This window comes from Lagopus muta, chromosome 3, assembly GCF_023343835.1.
Source record: "Lagopus muta isolate bLagMut1 chromosome 3, bLagMut1 primary, whole genome shotgun sequence".
Lineage (NCBI taxonomy): Eukaryota > Metazoa > Chordata > Aves > Galliformes > Phasianidae > Lagopus > Lagopus muta.
This window is the reverse complement of record NC_064435.1, coordinates 23,633,926-23,654,000: the sequence shown is the minus strand read 5'-3', so window position 1 is coordinate 23,654,000 and position 20,075 is coordinate 23,633,926. Positions and strand designations below refer to the sequence as shown.

At 44.6% G+C, this 20,075-nt stretch overlaps 1 protein-coding gene across 4 annotated transcripts in view; it reads left to right on the top strand.

The window, feature by feature from the left end:
• TMEM67 (transmembrane protein 67) overlaps positions 1-6,058 on the top strand; it is a 38,642-nt gene extending 32,584 nt beyond the window's left edge. For 2 of the 4 annotated variants that reach the window (XM_048939607.1, XM_048939605.1), the window contains exons 24-28: positions 10-126; positions 209-313; positions 661-763; positions 2,854-2,996; positions 3,358-6,057. In XM_048939607.1, coding sequence (XP_048795564.1) covers positions 10-126; positions 209-313; positions 661-763; positions 2,854-2,996; positions 3,358-3,438 — 549 coding nt within the window. In that variant the 3' untranslated portion in view covers positions 3,439-6,057. The other 2 variants (XM_048939606.1, XM_048939608.1) reach the window with 2 other exon arrangements.
• Positions 6,059-20,075: the final 14,017 nt, after the last annotated feature.

Below are 20,075 nucleotides of genomic sequence, written 5' to 3'. Positions count from 1 at the left end.
AATTTGTAGGAAAACCTCTGTAGTCAGAGAGGTTTGCTACCAAACACAGATGGCCAGACATTTCAGATCTCCATTTCAAGAAAAATGAGGCTGCAGTATGACAGGATTCATGAAACCCTGACGAGAGTAAGTGAGGCATTTTTATTCTGTTAATGTTATTTAAAGTATGTATTTCTTCCACTAAAGCCAAGGCCATGCTGTATTTCAGAGACGTGGTCCTGCTAGGTTTTTGGACTCATCTGCAAATACTTTTGAACAGAGCACGAGGGCATACAACACCATGAACAAATTCCTCAGTTCTTTTATTGATCACGTATGTATATTGATATTAATATATTAAAGAAAGCTACAATACACTGAAAATTGTGAATCTGCATGCCTGTAGTTTCTATTTAAGCATATGTCCATAAGGACCCGCTGTTCAGGATTTCATAGGAACTGAAACAGTGCTTCATTCAAATAAAAAAGTGGAGTACTGTGCAACAATGCAGCCCGCTCTTCAGAAAGACAAATCCTTTCTTGTTATGTGTTTATTTTTACCTTGGAATGGACCGATCCTTTCTTCATTCATAGGGGTCTGAGTGGCTGTGCTCCACTTTGGAAAAGCTACACTTCCTTTGAGGTCGTAAAACAGAAGTTGCACCTTTGCTTTTCTTACAGGTTCATAAAGAAATGGATTACATTGTCAAAGATAAGCTGCTGCTTGAGCGGATTCTGGGCATGGAGTTCATGGAACCAATCGACAAAAGTATTTTCTACAATGGTAAAAGGATGTGTGACTTGGGATTTGTACTTCTATAAGTACACGTGTTTCAGCATAGATTTACTTCCAGGATTTCCAACCTAAACTGGGCTTTACGGCAAGAGAGGCCTTGAAATGATTGTGAGGGAAGTATCTAAGAGGGCTTCTCTAGGTTAGAGAAGTTCTACTTACTATTTGTCACTTAATTGCAATGTGTTGTTTTTTTTTTTTTTTTCCTGTAGTATCTTGAAAGGATGCAGTGTAGAGATGTGCAGTTTTTTATGAAGTGTTGCCTTAATATCCACTTTTTAAATGGAAAGGAGACCCTCAGTATTTAAATAGTTCAGCACTGTGCTTTTGTAGAGAGCTAAATTTCCTGTGGAAAAAACTAAAAGAGCAGAAAGACAATTTCTCTAGGGAAGATACTGATCACAGTGAGAATGTTTTAGTGAAATAATTGATTATATTATACCACACATTTTTGGAGACTCTACTGAACTTAGTTCAGACCCTTATTCTACCCCAACCATAAATATGGGCACCACTTCAGTGAAAACTAAGTATTGACGAGCTGTTCAGAAACATCAAACCTTATCAGAACCATAATCCGATCCATTGGTACTAGCAGAATGACCATCACACCTAAATATGCCATCCTTACATAATACCAATCCCCAGGTTAGATTATTGAGCGGAGCAGAACTTTTCCTGCTGTCTCCTCTCCTATACCAAGGCTACAAAATTGAACACCTCATGTGAATCACAAACCTTGCTCTGTAATCAGGAGTACAGTGCATGCTTTCTAACCAGATAGGAGCCGTGGCTGTAGCCTGATGGTTTTGCAGTCTGGATGTCTGAGCTGCATATAATTCATCAAAGGACTCAGCTCTCCTTCCCTGTTACATGGAAGCACTATCTTTAGTAATGAATGTTACAAGATAACAGTAGGAACTCTCAGCAGCCTCTGGCTGCCAGTCCCCACCATACAGTTGTTCCAAAACCCTATTCTAGTCCTCAGGTATACTCACATACTTCATGTTTGAGTTAAATGCAGAAGCACAAGAAGGCGTCTCTAAACCATGCAGTGTTCAGCTTTTAATCTTTTGACTGCCATTGTTTCAAAGATCGTGTAAGCACTGAAATGAATATTTTGCTTGATGGGTTACACTGCAGCAGTCTCCAGAAGTTTAGATACAAGTCAGGATTTCATAAAAGCAGAACATAAGCAATGATTAATGAAAGTTTTATTGGCAACACCATACTTTCATTTTACATTTTAATAAGAAAGCAGAAAGAGAGAGAGGAGCACTTTCTGTACTTGCTAAATGTTCTCTTTTAAGAGAGGCACTGCTTATAAAAGGAAGGGATGGATAAGTAATCTAATTTGGCTACAGAAAATGGTGCTTTAAGCTTAAAATACCCATTTCTGGGGAAATCAATTACTAAGTGAACAAAGATACCATTAAGCTCTGAAGCACCTTTTAGGTGAGGTTTAAGCACGTTTCGTTGTGTTTTTTGACCTGGGGCCAGAGTTTGCACTTGCCGTAAATCTCAGTGACAAGGAAGTTTTGCCTGTTTCATACTCAAAACAGCCTTTTTTCATAGAACTATAGAATGGCCTGGGTTGAAAAGGACCACAATGATCATCTAGTTTCAACCCCCTGCTATGTGCAGGGTCACCAACCACCAGACCAGGCTGCCCAGAGCCACATCCAGCCTGGCCTTGAATGCCTCCAGGGATGGGGCATCCACAGCCTCCTTGGGCAACCTGTTCCAGTGTGTCACCACCCTCTGGGTGGAAAAACTTCCCCCTAATATCTAACCTAAACCTCCCCTGTGTCAGTTTAAAACCATTCCCCCTTGTCCTATCACTGTCCACCCTCATAAACAGCCGTTCCCCCTCCTGTTTATAAGCTCCCTTCAAGTGCTGGAAGGCCACAATGAGGTCTCCCAGAGCCTTCTCTTCTCCAAGCTAAACAAGCCCAGTTCCCTCAACCTTTCCTCATAGGAGAGGTTCTCCAACCCTCTGATCATCATTTTTTAAGTGACTTAATTGAGACTTCTGGAGCAGATGAAGTAAAAATCCTTCAAAAACCATTGTCTTCCCGTAGATGAAGGACACTCTTTCAGTGAAGTTCTGTATTACGGCAATGAGACGACGCTGCTCATCTTTGATATCCTGTTTTTCTCTGTTGTGGATCTGGCTACCCAAAGTTTTGTTTTAGCGGCTGTTCTAACCTATTTGCAACAGGAGGTAAACTTCTTCTATTTAAATAATATGGGGAAGTCTGAGAGCTTAAATAGTTGGATAATGAAAGCCTGGACGCAGTATGTGGTGTTAAATAGTCCAAGTGTGCTCATATGCATGTCATAAACAAAGAGAAGGACGATCAGCTTTCACTGGAAAACACGAAAAAACAGTTAAAATTAATTGCAATTAATTGAACCATATTTCGAGATGGAAAGATACTGGAAAAGTTTCAAAATCACTAAAGGCAATTAAACACTTGATTCTCTCCCTTAGGATTTAAATATAGTAGGGAGTTATTCTGCGCTCGGTATTGAAGCATGCTGGTTTAATTACTTGCTCTTTAACATATTGCTTTTGCTGTTAGATTTTTAGGTTCATTCGTAATACAGTTGGACAGAAGAATTTGACTTCTAAAACTTTGGTGGATGAAAGATTTCTCATTTAATTAAGAAGACTGCAGACCTTCAGCGCTTAATGGAGGAGATTGTGTCCAGGACCAAAGCATCTCAGACCTACAGATTAACTGCAGTGCACTTCTCAGTAATAGTGGGATGGTTTTGAAATGTATCATTTTGATATTGTCTGGTATTCATTCTTATTTTTGGTATATTTACAGATGCTTTTGAAGTTGGGAACACTAAACTGTAGGCCTTTAAAAGAAAAGGTACATGGAAATAAGACAAGAATAAACATAGTTTTGTTATTATTAGAGTAAGATTTAAAAAAACATTAATGGCTTTTTCTAAGACATGGAGAGCTGACTGAGGCAGTAATTTGAGTGTTGTGGTTGGCAGTTTGGTTGTCAGCTCTTAGGTTTCCTGAAAATCCCTTAAATTTTTTCTTTCCTCCTTTTTTTTTTCTTTCTTTCCTCCTTTCTTCTAATTTGTTTTGAGACATAATGTTTAGCAACCGTACTTCAGTTTTGTTCAGTCCAGACTTTGTTCTGAATTGAATTAATATTTCAAGAGAACTATTTAAAATCACTTGCTCACTGGGTTTCCTACTTGAATTTTCAACTTCACTGTGTCGTAGCACTGTATGATTCTGTCTGTTCTCTTCAAGTTTAGTTATTTAGTTCATTGTTTTTTCTTGGGTGTAGACTATATGTGTCAAAGTTTCCTTGTGTTTGAGATACAGTAGCATTACAGTGATGCAGAACAGCAATCTAATCATAATTGCTGAGAGATGTTTATAGGTACTTTCGGATTCAGTCCTGATCTTCTCTCACCTGATGTGAGATGCCCAGGGAAACAGAGCAGTAATTCTATGTGGTTTCCACACAAGTGAAAAAGCAGCATTATTCCGATCTGTTGGAAGCATTTTCACAAGTGCCTACATATGATCATGCACTTCTGGCTGTCTGATGTTTGGGCTTTGATATCATTTCACTTTCATCATTATTTTGGAGTGTAGAGAAGATAATAATTATTCAAGTGCCATGCAGTGAGTGTTAAAGGAGATCACGAATGGCCTTTGAAACACCTTGAAGTGGGGTGTCTGCCTCCCATTTGTATCTCTGAGAAGTTTCCATACTTTCCTAAAGTTCACTGGTTTTTATAACTGTTACTTGTCTTTGAATAACGACCAGAGACTTTCACCAGCAGAAACTCTAGAAAAATGTAAACCAAGGATGGCATGTTTGCTCCAATCACAGACGAAGGATGTGTTTGGTTGCACCCTGCACGTCTGGAATGCAGACACACCTATCTGAGCTGAAGCAGCACTGTACTGTTTTTCAGTTGTTTCTTGGCTTCATGAAGAGGAAGGTGTTGTGTTGATACCACATCATATCTCAATTTCAAACTTTCAGCAATACAGACTTAAATCTCAGGGTCACAGTTGCTCTAATGCTTTTGCTTAGTAACTATGTCTAAGTACAGTTTCCAGATCTTGCAGGTGATACTGAAATGGTGATGTACCACAGGGTCGATGTGAGTGAAGGATGTAGAAAGTGGCTGGGGTGTGTAGATGAGGAAGTAGACCACAACTGATCCTGATGGAAGTCTTCCTGTGGCTTTCCAGCAATATAACTGTGCCAGTGATAACAGCAGCTTTTTCTCTGTGCAGATTCTGATGACGTGTTCGTAGTCACAAAGTTATTTCAGGGAATGGAACCACACTTCAAACATATGTCCTCCCCAATGTTCTGATTTCAGAACTTCTACTTCAGTCAGAGTAAGTAATGTGTAGGAATCAGACCCTGGTAAGCTAGGGAGTGTCTGCAAACAAACTGAAGATGTGATTGTGCCATCTGCAGCCCTGTAACTAATTTAATTGGTCTGCTAACAGCACAAGGGAAGGTACAGCTTCATGTCACTTCTCACTGTATACCCAATTCTCAGTGCTTTTGCTCAGCTGGTTTGTTTCTACACAAAATTGTGCTTTCACTTTTAGACATGCCTTTAACTCAGAATGGCCTTGCAATCTGAAGGACCTACTGCTAAAGGCAACTCTTGTTACAGATAAATTAATGTGAACTTGTCCTAACAGTTCTGTCACTTGCCTTCCTTTTTCTCCTCGATGCACACACTACTGTGTGTTTTATCTTTCCAGGCCATTTATCTAAGATGTTAATGTAACTAACATTGCTGCTGTATGTGATCTAGGAAATAATTACAGGAGACAAAAGCTCCAGGAATTCATAGCAGCTTTCCTTCATTCTTGCTGTGTAGAGAGCGCTTGAACTGGGTTGGCTGCCCTGTGATCTCCTATGGGTTCAAGAAATAGCTCATCATTGTATTTCCAATTTTGTTTTCTGCTTTTTTAAATTAGTATGCAGCTGCAGGATGTCGTTTATATATTACATGTTTTTTAACTTTATAAATGTTTTAATTAAAGGACTTTCCAAGGACCGGACCCAAGCCTATGACACTCCATTCCATCCATAACCACAAGGGCTTTCAGAACAGGGCAGGGGCTTCTGCTGGCTCAAGTGGCTGTCTGAGGAGAAGTGTAGGAAAGGGATATTGTGGGCTGTGTGGCAGCAGAGGGACATGGGTTTGGGATGATGGAATGAATGAGGGGTGATTGAGGGTTATTGAGGGGTGTCTGTTGGACTAGCTGCCAAAATAGCAAACTCCATAAATAATTACAGTTCACGTATACAGACGTGTCATCATGAACAGTTGCAGTAATTTCAGTATCATTAAAATTCACTTTCATTTCCCAATGAGGACGTGATTGATTTTTATTTTAGTAAGGCAATCCTTTCAGTGATAGGTCTGGTTGTATCTTTGCCTTTTATGCCCACTGAGATAAATCATCCAAGAGGTGAGAAGTACAACTGGCACAGAGCTCCACGTCTGTCCAGTTGCTGCAGCACAGGCACAGCAAAGTATTTGTGTGTTTATTTGCAAAGTATGACTAACAGGTGACTTAGGGAGGGTGACACTGCAATCTACTCATAAGAAAATCCCAAGTAAGCTAGGATGGCAGAAGAAGTTAATCAGCAAGACCCTGTGAAGCAGCCTCCTTCAACAACGGCTTCCTCCTACATCTCTGCTTTTCTCTAACCCAGGTCAGGGCCTGTTCATGGTTTAAAAGCACTTCTCCCAGGTCCTGCACCTCAAACCAATACCTCCACATGTGATCTTGCTGCAGCTTCATACTTCACCCCCACATCATCAATAGACACACAGCTCCTACCCAGCCCTTTATGTCACGTTGGGCAGCACGGCTGGGCTGGGCAGTTACCACCTGTCTGTGCTTCTGTGCAAGTGAGGAAGATGCTATCTGGCTGGCCAGAAGGCAGTGGGGAAAAGGTCTTTGCTGTACAGCCTGCTAAAATTCCCTTACAATGAGTTACATACCAAGGTGTTTTTTACATGTTGTTCTACAGGGGGAAGAATAAAAATCCAAATATAGCATCAGAAACCAGTTTAGTAGCGTGAGGTCATGATTTCTACATATGTACAAAGGGAAAAGAATGAAGCTAAGGCACCTCCAAGCAAACTGCGTTAGAAAGAAGCAGTTTGGCTTCCTCCAGCTTTGCCCCCTTTGCTGCCTGTGTGCCATCTCCACCCCAGCCCTCAGCTTCCTCACAGGGCTCTGACACCACTCAGCACACAAAAGATGACACAGGCCATTGCTGGCTTGGAAAAGCCACCGGATTGTTGGCCAGCTGCTGGCCACCAAAAGAAAAAAAGGATGCCTTGTCCTCAGCAAAGGTATTGTCTAAGTTTCAGCTGGGACAGAACTGTTTCCTTCAGAGTGTCTGGAATGATGCTGTGTTTTGATTCTAGGAGGAAAACTATGCTGATAACACACCAATGTAGTTGCTGCTACACAGAGCCAAGGCCACTCTCAGCAAAGCTGAGCTGGGAGGGAATAGAATGAGGACTTAAACTGGACAAAGGGACATTCCATACTGGGTAACATCATGTGAAGGGAGTTTTGAAGGGGATAGGAGTTCATCTCTTTCCTGTTGCTCATGGGGCAAGCTGGGCAATGGTCAGAGGTGGTGAGCAATTGCTTGTGCATCACTTGTTATATACATTCATATATATGTACATATATATGTATAGTCATAACTTTTATCCTTTTCTCTATCTTAGTAAGTAGTTTTATCTCAACCCACGAGTTCTTTGTTTTTTTTCTGATTCTCTCCCCATCCCATTGGGAAGGGGGGAGAGTGAGTGAACAACTCACTCAGCCACCTGCCAGATTAAATCACAACAGGAATTAATAATTAATTTAAATTAATACAGCCTCTCCTGCACCAGCTGCTGCTACTTATGCCCGAGGACCTTGGCTCTTTGATAAAAGTTGGCAGCTTGCTCAGGAAAGGAGCAGCTTGGCTCTATTTCTGCAGGGAGCCACATGGAAAGCAGTCCCTCTCGTAGCTCACTGCTGTTGCCCCAGTTTTGAGCTCTGCATCGGGGTGGCAGAAAGCCACAGTGTAAAGTTGTTGGTTGTTTTTTCACAGAAAATAGCAAATTAAAAGCTGGCGAGCTCATGAAGGATGGAAGGAACCAAAATGGAAAAAGCCAACAACCTGTAATGTCATCTTCTCTGTGGCCTTCTCACCCTGCTTCTCAACCAATAGGAAACAAAGCCTTTCTGATCAGTCGCACTGTAAGTCACCAGTTCTCCCTGCAAATGAAGACATTGGCTTTAAGCTCTGATCTCTGGGGCGAGAAGAGCTGTGCTGCTTTCTGGCCCTGGCCAACAGCTCGCTGCCTCCCGGAGCCTGACCTCACCCCTTCCTGTCGCTGCCCCCTGGAGCAGGGATGCTCGTCAGACACTCATGAGGTTCACCACTGGAAAGGCCAAAGCTGCTCATCTGTGCTCTATATGCAGTTGTTATCTTCACAAACACTGCAAAACATTACAGCGTGGACACTGTATGACACAATATGCAGGAACTATTTTCCATGAGGAGATTGCTCTGTGGAGGCGAACTGTAACACAAAATACTCAGGCCTGGCACAGAACCCACTGAAGTTCCCCCAACAGCATCCCTAACATGGAGAATCAGGGCAGTATCCCTCTCCATACAGATGCAGACAAAACCTGATAAAAAAGAGAGAATATTGCTGAATGTTTTGCAGACACCTGAAATCCTCAGCCCTGACTTAATACCTGATCGCATGTTATTTCTCTTATGTGGCATTGTGTACGTGGATTTGCAGAGCAGCCAGCGATGCTCTGGTTGGAAGGCAAAATCTCCAACTTGACGTGAAGATTGGGAATGCTGCAGTGGACTGCAGGGCTTGATGAGGATGGTGGCGTGGGAAGGCTGAGCCGAGAGCTGGAGCCCATCTGGTTTGACCACAGAAGCAGCAGGAGCATACAGCAATGCTGTGGCTGCTTCATGAAATAGCTACCAGCTTGGAAGTTTTGCTTCCTCACCCCCAATACTGTGAGGAAACCACAACTTCCTGAACCACTCTTGCTGTTTAGAGCTTGCACTGCTCTCCAGCGGCTTATTTCTGATTACATGAATAAATGCAGAGTGATGCTTGGAGGATATTTCTTGGAAATAACAATACTCAGTGCTGGGCTGTGTGGCAGTGGGGGCCTTTAGGCGGCTGAGCCTCACTGTGTGCCATGCAGCGCTCTTAGCTCCTGGTCCCCTCCACTGCTGGGTTTGTCATTAAGGGCACTGCTGTCTTTACTGGAAGGGCTGGCACTATTAAAGACACAATTAAGTAGTAGAGGCACTTAAATATTTCTAGAAGAGCAGAGAGGAGTTCATCCCCTCTTGGGATTGGCTTTTATTTTGTGAGCCTTTCAGGGCCTCAGTCCCAGCTTTCCACCTAACCCTGTTTGGCTGGAGATAGGATACACAAATAAATACCAAAAAGGCAACAAATAAATCCTGGCAGTAACACAGCTGGGATGGGGCCTCAGCCAGCACCCTCACCTGAGAAATGCTGCTGGGCTGGAGCAGCATTCAGCCTCACAGGCTGCAGGAAGCTCCAGACTGCAGGAAGCCCCTGTACATTCCATGTTCCTTCAGAAAGGTGCAGCCCTGGGCCGGGCCATCCTGGAGCCTTTTCCTCATCCTCTGGTGAACAGCACAGGGCTGAGGGGAGCGTGGTGTGGCCACAGTCCTGGTGAACAGCACAACTTCACAGAACTGTACACAAAGCATGATGCTGCCTGTCCCTGGATCAGCTGAGGAGACCACATTCGTGACAAGTGTGCTGGAGCAGGTCTTAAGGAAACATATTTATTGGGAAATAAAAGCATTGTTTTGATTAAAGAATGCAAGCCAGCAGGGACTACATGCACACAAACAACACAGCCAGCTGGGTTGGTTTGCCACTGACAAGGTCCAGCCCCAGGACGCCAGCCCAGGCTGCCCCTCAATGCCTTCCCAAAAAACACTGCTCCAGGCCCCAGTGTGTTTATGGCCAAAGGCCCAAGAGCCAGCAGGGCCCAGCTCTCCCTGTGCCCCAAGGCATTGCTTAAGAGGAAGGTTGTAAGCAATTGTAAAAATGTCCCAAAGCTCACGTTCCCAGTCCAAAGTCTTGTGACGCTACAATTTTAGAGCAAAATCGCCCTGTTTGCTTTGGCTGCTGCTGCCTGTAGGTGCTTTGGTCAAAAAAAAACAACAAAAAAAAACCATTAAGCCCATGCTGACAGCACAGCATGGCCAATTCCCATTGCTGCCTGATAGCACAGGCTCTTACACAGTTTGCTCCTCAAATATTTACTGAGTGGAGAAGTTACGTGCAGCGCTTGTGAACAATGCTGTGAATGAAATATGATTTTCCTTTGCATTTGTAGATGCAGAATGAAAGAAACCTGCACTCCAGCCCAGCCTCAAACAAAGACGTTTGCAGTCACCTCAGAATGCTGTCTGGCTGCTGACTTCTTCAAAAAGTTTACATATCCTTCTCTGCAAAGCCCTTTCCAAACCCAAACCTGCCTGGCAGCACCGGGCTTGTGGCCAACACACGGACCTGCTGGGCCAGCAGTACCAGCAAAGCTACCACTCATTCTCTTGTCTTTTCTGAAGCATGCAGGTCTAAGTGAGGCACAGCTCACAGAAGGCGATTTTGGAAGCCACTTCAATTGGCTGAGCCAGCGTTGGGGCTGGCGCTGGGTGAGGGGCAGCGCTGGCAGGGGTGGTTTTATGGCAGCCAGCCTCTTTGGGAGCGTGTAAAAGCGTGGCACAAAGGATCCCTTTCTATAGAGCAAGGGTGCGGGAGGAGGGTAGGTGCTCCTGGCACCCCTGCCTCGCTGCTCATCCAGCCGTGGCTGCAGCAGCACCGCCACACCCCCGAGCTGCCGACCCGCCTCCAGGAACGCATTTTTGGCAGACGCAGCGCCTTTGGGTCAAACGTATTGTGCAGCAGCTCTGCTGTCAGCTGGGCTGAGCTGCTCCAGCTGAGAGCGCATCCTGCAGCTGCTGCTGGGAGGAGGGCAAAGCGGCCTGGGAACGCAGGAGGCTTGCTGCTGTTCTCCAACAGTACCTGGGCTGAGAGCTAAGAGCTGAGAGCGTTAGGGTGGCAGCTTCAGCCACACAGAGCTAATAGCACACAGGCTGCTTCAAAAGGAGCAGAGCTGTGATGTCCTCTGACCGTCCCACCCGCCTGCTGTCACAGCTGGCTGTTGAGGGACGAGTCTGGAAGACACCAAAGAGCAAGACTCCCATTTCTGCCTGTGACTGACTCTGTCTGGTACTGAAGAGCGAGGTAAAACTAAGGTAAAACTGAAAGATCATTCTCTGAGAGAGAATAGCAGATGAAAAAGCATACCAAAAACTGCAGAAGGTCAGGTCAAAAAAGGATTGTTGCTTAAACATCCCCCTGCCAGGAAATGACCTTAAATATTCACTGTTTTGTTTGTTGTGACAAACTTGCTTATGTTTATTTGATTCATCCTGCTCCGTGCTGCTCCTCTGGGATCTTTTCTGGTGTCATTCCCCTGCTCTTACGTGAAGCCAGCAGTCACAGCCACTGCTTCCCTTCTCTTGGTGCCAAGAGAGGAGGGTGAAGGAACAAAGTAGCAGAGCTGGTGCTTCCAGGGAGAAAGCGTGGTCCTGAAGTTAACCAAAACCAATCTCCCTGGAACGATCTCAAGCTAATGTTGTTTTTTAATGTTAGGCCTACAATACTCTGAGTCAAAGGTGTTGTATTGTACTGTTACATGTATACATTGCACATATCTGCTGTTACATGCAGCAACACACAAATCACTGTCATCAGCTCCTTATTACTGCCATCTGCATCTTACCAGACTTACTTAGAAAGTATGCACTGGTGCAAAACAATTAGATATTACCAAACCCTCAGTTCTCTTAGACTCGTTCTGATCAGAAACACACATCCATGAAATGGTATGTTGAGGCCACATACCCACCTGCATGTACATACACTCTCTCTTTTTGCAGTGTAATCACTTCAGTAGTTAAAGTCACATTTTCTAACCACCAGCACAGCAAAATGCAAGTAGGAGACTTGTTTTGCTGCTCTGCTCCATATATCACTGCCAAACATCAGCCACAAAAGGGCTCAGGAATGAGTGCTTAGCTGGCAGTTCTGCTGATAACACAGGAGGCAAAGCAGCCTGCTTGTTTACAGCTGCATTGTCACTGCTGACAGAACTAAAAATGTGCTTCTGTCACTGTCAACAAACAAATTAGAAGGTGCTCAGAGTCAGGAGCCCTGCCTACCCCTCTGTGCCAACAGGCCCAGAGGGCCGGGCACTGCTAGCAGCCAGCCCAGGAGATGGGAAGCAGGGAGAACCACCACAGCCTACACTTGATCCTGCTTCTCACACCACCCTGCACCAAGGACATCAGGATTCCCATGCCCACCTCCAGCGAGCAAGGAGTCCGGACACATTGAAGAGGACCCAGATAAATCAATAGGAAATTCCTGAGGGAAGGAACACTATACCCAAAATAACAGACCCGATGCCCAGGTTTTTGTTTAAATCTCACACACGCCCATGGCTTTATCTAAACTCCCAGTTTGAAGCCCAAACTCTGCTTTGTAGCTGTGAGCACCAAACCCAGCCATCCTTCTGCTGCTGGGCAAAGAGAGCACTTTGGCTTTGTAACTCTCCATTCCCCCTCATTCACTGCAGGAATTGCCATTCCCAGGGATTTCTTATGGGACAGTGTTCTTCCCTCAGCACAGCCTTTGCTGTATTGAGGGCACACGTTCTTTCTACCCAGCTGCTTCTCTCCCTTGTGTTTGATGTTTGTAAGAGCTATTGCCTGATGATGTCCAAGGTGTCATAATAACAGGTGTTGCTTCTCTTATGAGTGAAACTGCCTGTATGAGATCCAAAGATACAGTGGAATAAGAGACCTGGCTGTGGCTGTGGCTCCCTGTTTTCCTCTCGGTAGATCCTTCCTGCCATCACTCAGTGCACAACCAGGCATCAGATTGGACAGGTGTAAAATAGATCAAGGAAGCAACAGTTATACTGTACAGTTTAAAGGCATTTCACACCACGTAACAAATCCACAGCCCCCACCTCCTCACCTCAGCAGAGCCCTTCTGATGCCTCACCAGCACTTGGTTATGAGCACTGACTTAAATTTCTCTACAAGATCCTTGAGAGTCCTGATTTAGGACCAGACCTGGTGCTGCACACCTGCAAGGGGTGGCAGAGAGCTGAGGAGGTGTCTCGCAGCTCTGGATCCATTTGAGGAAGGCGTTAAACATATTTATTTTGCCTGCAGAAAGTAAAGGAAGTGAGTGATGTAGAGCATGGCAGACAACATGAGGAAAGGGATTTCAGAAGAAGTTTTCCCATTGTCACCATGGAGGCTTGGTGCCTACAGTAGGGTTATGAGACGCCTTCTGACATCACATATATATGATATATGACATCATATATCTTGGCCTGGTCTATCACTTCGTTTTCCTTAATCACTAGACTTTGATCACCAATCCCTGAGCAGTGTCTGCCTGACCCCGGCCAAGCCTCCTCAGTTGTATTGGTTTCTCACATGTTGTCATATGGTATGGAATATCCCTTTGGCCAGTTTAAGTCAGCCCCCTCCAAGCTCCTTGTGCCCACCTCACTGGCAAGACAGTATGAGAAGCTGAAAACTGAAATGTCCTTAGTTTTGTACAGCAACAGCTAAAACACTGGTGTGTTATCAACATTGTTTTTCTCCTAAAGCCAAAACATGCATCGTAGCAAACACTACAGTGAAAATCAACTCTGTCCCAGCTGAAACCAGGACATACATTCAATGTCTTGCTATGTCTTGGTCCATCAGAACCACATGCAGCTCAGAAAACACGATTACCTCTGCAAACAGGCAGCTGCCCCCTAGAAACAGAACCAGACTGCACTCCATCTCATCACCAGGTGCTGCAGAAGTTTACAGATCAGCTTTGTGAGCTCCACAGTGATTGATGTACAAAGCAACTGTACCTTACAGTCCCTCACAGGTGTGTCTGTTCTCCCACCAGACTTGGCCAGCTTGTCACTAAGTCCATCAGCAAGGCGATGTACTCCCCTAACATGTTCATTCACATTTTATGGTTTAGTTAATGATGCAAAAGAAAATGTTTACAGAATCACAGAATCACAGAATGGCCAGGGTTGGAAGGGACCTCAAGGATCTCCAACCCCACTGCCACAGGCAGGGCCAACAACCTCCCCATTTAATACTAGACCAGGCTGCCCAGGGCCCCATCCAACCTGGCCTTGAACACCTCCAGGGACGGTGCATCCGAGAGCCAAGATGCAGTACATGGAGAGATAAGCTGATCAGTGGACCATCCTGCATTTCTCCCACCCTGATGGACACAAGTTTTCTGAGCTCAGAGACACAACTCATCAATCTTTCACTCCCTTCTTCTTGATCTCTTTCTCCTTTTGCTCCATATGCTGTTAGCAGGGCAAGCTCTGCTCAAATCCCTCCCATGCACATGGTACATGGTGAGCCCACCAGCACCATGCACATGTACCTGAACATACAGTGTGCCTCACATTAGCAGCTCACTTCTAGGTCCAGTGTCACTTTGCTCTTCGTCTCATCAGATTTGCACTACAGGAGAATTATTTCCAGTGTTAGGTTTTAGTTTAAAAAAACAAACAGTTTCAATACTACTCATTATTCTGATGAACTTCAACAGTTTTAATGGAGCTAAACATGCACTTATTCTTTTGAAATTGTTTTTTATCATACGACTTTTCATTTTCTAATTACTCCATGAAGGTTTGGAAAATCCGATTTCCTACGGTCTGTGTTTCAGCTGAAGGCTCAATGCCAGTTTGCTACGGGTATTTAATACAAAGTCAAGATGAAAGAGTAAATGCAATCCTTGTGTTTGATACAGAAGCTGGCAGTGCTGTTTCTAGAGCTGTGCAAACTGATTTAGAAAGGAAAACTCAGCTGTAGGCTTTCTGAGATAACCCAGTGCTAACTGAAGCAGGGATCTCTCTCTCGCTCCCTTTTTAAACTGAATTTTATCAGAAAAACAGAGACATCCTTAATATTCCTAACACAAATAAGGCTCGATTCCAAAAATATTTTACCTCTGAGTAACCAGGGAAATGAGCTTATTTGCTGTGCATCCTACTCCACTGACTCACCACACAGTGCAGCCCAGAGTGCAGAACATCCCTATACAGGGACCTGGCAGCAGCAGCACTCGGCCAAGTGCATGCCAGTGCTGGGCAGAGGCAGCTCACTAAAGCACTGATATCTAACACACTGACAAACACTGCATAGCTCTGTTTCCAGCTTTGGGAATTGCACTTTCTCAGTAATGGCTCTGGAGAGAGCAAAAGCCAGCACAAGGGAGGGGCAGGGCTCCTTCGGTGGGAGATGCAGGTAGAAGGAAGGAGTGCAGTGAGCATATATTCCCTGTGTGCTGTGTCTGCCCAGCCATGCTGCCCCAGCTCCTAGTGCAGACCTGGGCACAGCCATAGCCCCAAGCACAGCTCCAGGGCACTGCATCAGGGGGTGAGCCCCCTGATTATTTTGTTGGCCAAAATAAGTGCTAATATTATACAGGTCTTTACAAACAACATATCCTTCACAAAAAAGGAAGTCAAGGTTCACTTGCTTGTTTTATAGTTCTTATTACTGCAACACATTAAAATAGCAAGCTAAATTTCAAGAAATAATTAGAAGTTATGCACAGAATTTATGGGTGCAGGAGAAATCATGCAGCTCACTGCTTCTGCTGAAAATGAGGGTGAAAAATGTCCCCCCTCAGACAATTCTAAATGAATGAGCAGAATTTTTTAATTACGGAGATGGAAACGTGTCTTTCATTGTACCTGAGCAAGAGGGGAGAGATAAAAAACTAGAACTGCACTACAATAAAGCTTACTTCTGAAGTGAGCTGTAACTATGGTAACCTTCATTCACAGTATTTAATGGGGAGGACAGAAAGATGGTGCTCTCGGCGAGCCTGAAGAAATTATCTACAGCACTGGCTGACAAATGTTCCAAAGACATGAACTTTCACAAAAATTAAATCGGTAAGAAATTTAAATTTGCATAAACATAAATTTGCACTTGAGATTACCTCTGTATTCCCTGACTACATTGGCTACAGGACACATCTTCACCAAACAGCCAGGCATTATGAGAAATGTGTTTCAAGACAACAAGCAAAGGAAAAAAAAAGTGAATTCCAAAATTGAGTGTTAACATAAATCTTAGTAGAATGTGCTGTGATTGTGCAGCTAGTGTTAAAAGCTGGCATTGTTACCAGCAGTAATGATTTTAGATTTCCTTGACTGTACAAAAGCTAGAGGTGGCACTGAGCCAGATTCTCCTCTCACTCCATGTTTTTCCTCTCCACATCCAACTTCTGATGCCAGGAGGCAGCTTCCCTTGCCAGCTGCTGCCACACACGTGGACAACAATTGTTTTGCTCTGCTTCATAGGGTGGCCTTCGTCCTGCTCATTTCTGATGAGATCACGTTTTGGAGTGCCCACCACAGCAGCAAGATGTCACAACAGTGGTGGCACCAAGGTTGGGACCAACTACAACATGAGCTACATGGCCAGTCCTGCCCCGCTGCTCAGACACGGAGATGGGGTGGTGGGGGCAGCTCCCAGAGAGAACTATTTCTGAAAGGCTCCCAAACTCAGCAGATGGTGGGAGCAACCTCGCCAGAGAGGGAAAATAGGGATTAGAAGTAATTTGTGCAAACCTGTGTTCAGCAAGCCTTTGCATCGGGGTGGGCTCTCTACAGGAGAGAGGCTTTTAACAGCTGCAGGCAGCTGGTCCAGAAAGTGGCTGTAGCTGAAAGACGATAAAGCAAAAGGAAGAAAAATAATAATTTTCAAAAATCAAAACTCTTTAACTATTTGAAGCTGTCTGGTTTAGGCAGCCACTGAGTGTGCTTTCAGCTGCTTATCAGTTTTCAAAAGAAGAGAAAGAACACTGCGGATGCTTTGATGTTCACTATACCAAAGCATGGCGTGGAACAGCAGCAGAGTGACAGTCTCCTTAACCAGTTAGCCCCACAGGATTGACTAGCGGTGCTTGGATGCAAGAAAGAAGGATTTCTACTCCTCAGGGATGGGTGGCAGGGCTCTTATCACTGTTATTCTCCACAGTGTAACAGCAGTGCCCTTGTGGGGCCAGAGTCACGGCTTCCCAGCACCTCATCTGATGAATTGGCCTTGGCAGGAAGGCCAAACAGCCTTAGACACGGTCACAAAACCTGAGGAAGAGGTCCAAAGGCTCCTGACAGCACTGTGATTGCTGCAGGCATGCTCAGACCCTGCAAACATGAGGGTCTGGTGCTGTGGCCTTAAGGAACGGTCTTAAGGAACGGCCCTGCAGAGTTGGAAGATACTACAGTCCCTTATCCCTTAGTTGAGTTTTCCTCACTTCATGTACAACATCACTGCTCACAGGTGGGTTGGCACTGCGGGTTACAAGCATGCGGGGTCATGCAGCATTTGAGACCAGGAGGTAAGGCTGTTTTCACAGGTCATCCTTAAGCATTTAAACCCAGCCCTCTTTATCTGTTTTTTTCTTTTGGAGGAAGCAAAACATTTGAAAACTTTTCTTTCCTGACACGATCGGAATGTTTGGGTGTGAGCCTTGCTTTGTGGCAAGCCCCGTGCCTGCAAGCACAGGCTGGGCACGGGGAGCACACACTGTGGGCACATGGCAGCCCGAATAAATCGCAGGCTGGAAGCGGTTCAGAGTTGTCGACAACGAGGATTTGCTAATCAAAGCCCCGTGTGGCTGAAGGACGCAGCGCACTGACCTTTCCTACGGCCCTGGGAATGTCGCAGCAGCCTGAAATGACTTCCTAGAGCCGTTGCTGCTGCTCAAGTCAGGGAAGGCTCTTTGCCAGCGCTGTGTCTCTGCACAAAGCACCTTTTTCATATGTGCTTTTCAGAGAGAAGGATTTATCTCTGATTCAACAGGGCATTCAGATACCATTTCCAGATGGCTACAGTGGCTTCATTCAGTTACACGGGCTTCAAATTAAAAGTTAATGAAAACTAACACGCTTCTCATTTCTCCTGAGGAGAGAAACGCTCTCCCACTTAGATGGCTGAGGAAATTAAGTCAGAAGAAAACTCCTCCCTGTTTGACAAAGGGTGTGGGATCTCAGAGCTGACTGCACATTCCTACAGCAGTATCATTGCTGTCATTTTGAATTAGAAGTGCTCACTTTCCAAGGGTGCGTTATAACAGCCTCCTACAATCGATGTGCATGCAAGTAAAGTATCATTAGGTCTGATGGGCACCCTTTGTCTTCTCAGGAAATGATTAAACGGTGTCCTCAAAAAGATGGCAGTTGGGGAGTTGTAGAAATTACAGATTCATGTTTGGCACGGAGTGTCGCATTCACAGCTGTACTGAGTGCCTGCCAGGAGCCATCTGCCTACAGAACATGCCGTCTTCTAGTTGCTCGACCTGAGATAGTTCAAGAGGGTAACAGCAGTGGGAGAGAAGAGAACAGGCTTTCTTTGTGCAGATCTCTTTTGCTTGGTTTTATAGCTCTCTGGAGGAAAGTGAGTTTGTTGCCAATTTCCAAGTGATGGCAGGTTCAAGCAGTGCTTTCTAGATTAACCCAAGGCATTGCTTTTTGACCCTGGGTAAGGTTTTTCTTCATTATCAACATGCAAGAAAGATATAAACCTTTCAGTTATATATTCTACCTGCTGAGATGTGCAAACATACAATAGCAAATCTTGAATTTAGGAAAATCAACAGTTTTTGTTTGTATGTTTGTTTTTCTTATCATCTCTTAAGGCTTGGTAGCCCCTGGTCTCTTTTTCACCACCCCCTCTTTATGGCCAGTCCTGTGTGATCCTAGCAATCACCCCTAGTTGTGTTTCTGGCACCGGTTACACTGCAGCAAACTTTACACAGTCCCTCGATTTAACAAGACACGTACAAAGTTCTTGTTTTTCTGAGCACTGCAAAAAACATCCAGGCAAACAGCAAGAGCCTACCTGTGCTCACATTCAAGCCCTTTCCAGGAAGCCCTTTGCCCTACTCTTCCCTTTTTTCTGTCGTTTTTAGTGACATGTCCCTGAATTCACTTTGCCCTTTCATTTTTTATGGTGGTTTGTTGTTGTTTTATCCCTTTTTTTTCTCTTACATGCATATTTGTGATTCATATTTATGGCTTAACCACCTTCTGTCTGTGCCATCTACCAGCACACTGTAGAACCAATCTGCACGGGATTTACTATTGCCTAATTTTATATCAGATCCTGCTCCCTTGGCTCTGGTGCATGTTCTTCCCTGCTGGTGCCTGCTGAGCCATCTGTGAAGCCATGCCCTCAGCTGCTCTGTGTGAAACAATCCAAGCTTGAAAGTATTTTTTGGCCATACTTTAAATATGGGCAGACACTGGGGTTAGCACTCTGGCACTGGTGGTGACTTGGAGGGCCAGGGTGGGAACATGAAGGAGGATACAAGGAAGAGCTTCCTATGGATGAGGTACAGCTGGATGGCATAAAGCAGGCAGACCACAGAGTGAGCAGAAACCTGCCCAAAGGACTTCTGTTCTCTGGTTTTGTGCCTTTTACCAGCACTGCTATGACTAAGCCAGATTACCCATGAGCGTAGTGACACAGTGGTCACTGCAAGCAAGTTGACCATTGGGTGGAACGAAACACTCAAGTACACACCTCGATTGTGGACCTCATGTTTGCTGTTGAGAACAAACAGTAAGGGATAGTAATTATTGTGAGCACTGAAAATGAATAAGCACTGATACTGCCTATGATGGAAATATTTGTGAATGAACTTGTTTTCTGAAGACTGAAAGTAATTTTTTTATTCACTGATGTGTATTTACATAATGCATACATACAAAATGATACAGCAATGCATATAAAAGAAACAGGAATACTGTGACAGTGCAGTTTGTTAAGGAAGCAGTAACACTGACTTCAAGTCCAGCAGCCCTTGATAACCAGCGCTGTAATTTAAAACGTAAATGCTTTTCTGAGCTCATCTATTCTAAGCTGGATAGAGCCCAGCATGTTTCAGTTTTTAAATAACTCATTCCCATGACCTTTGCAACTCACTAACTTACACAACAGTGCAAAAAAGAGGCCCATACACATGACTCAGGCTGCCTTAGGGTTGCTGAAATTTAAGAAGGCAGCCTACATAGCATAATCACAAGCAAAAAGAAAATAAAAGACTGATTATATAA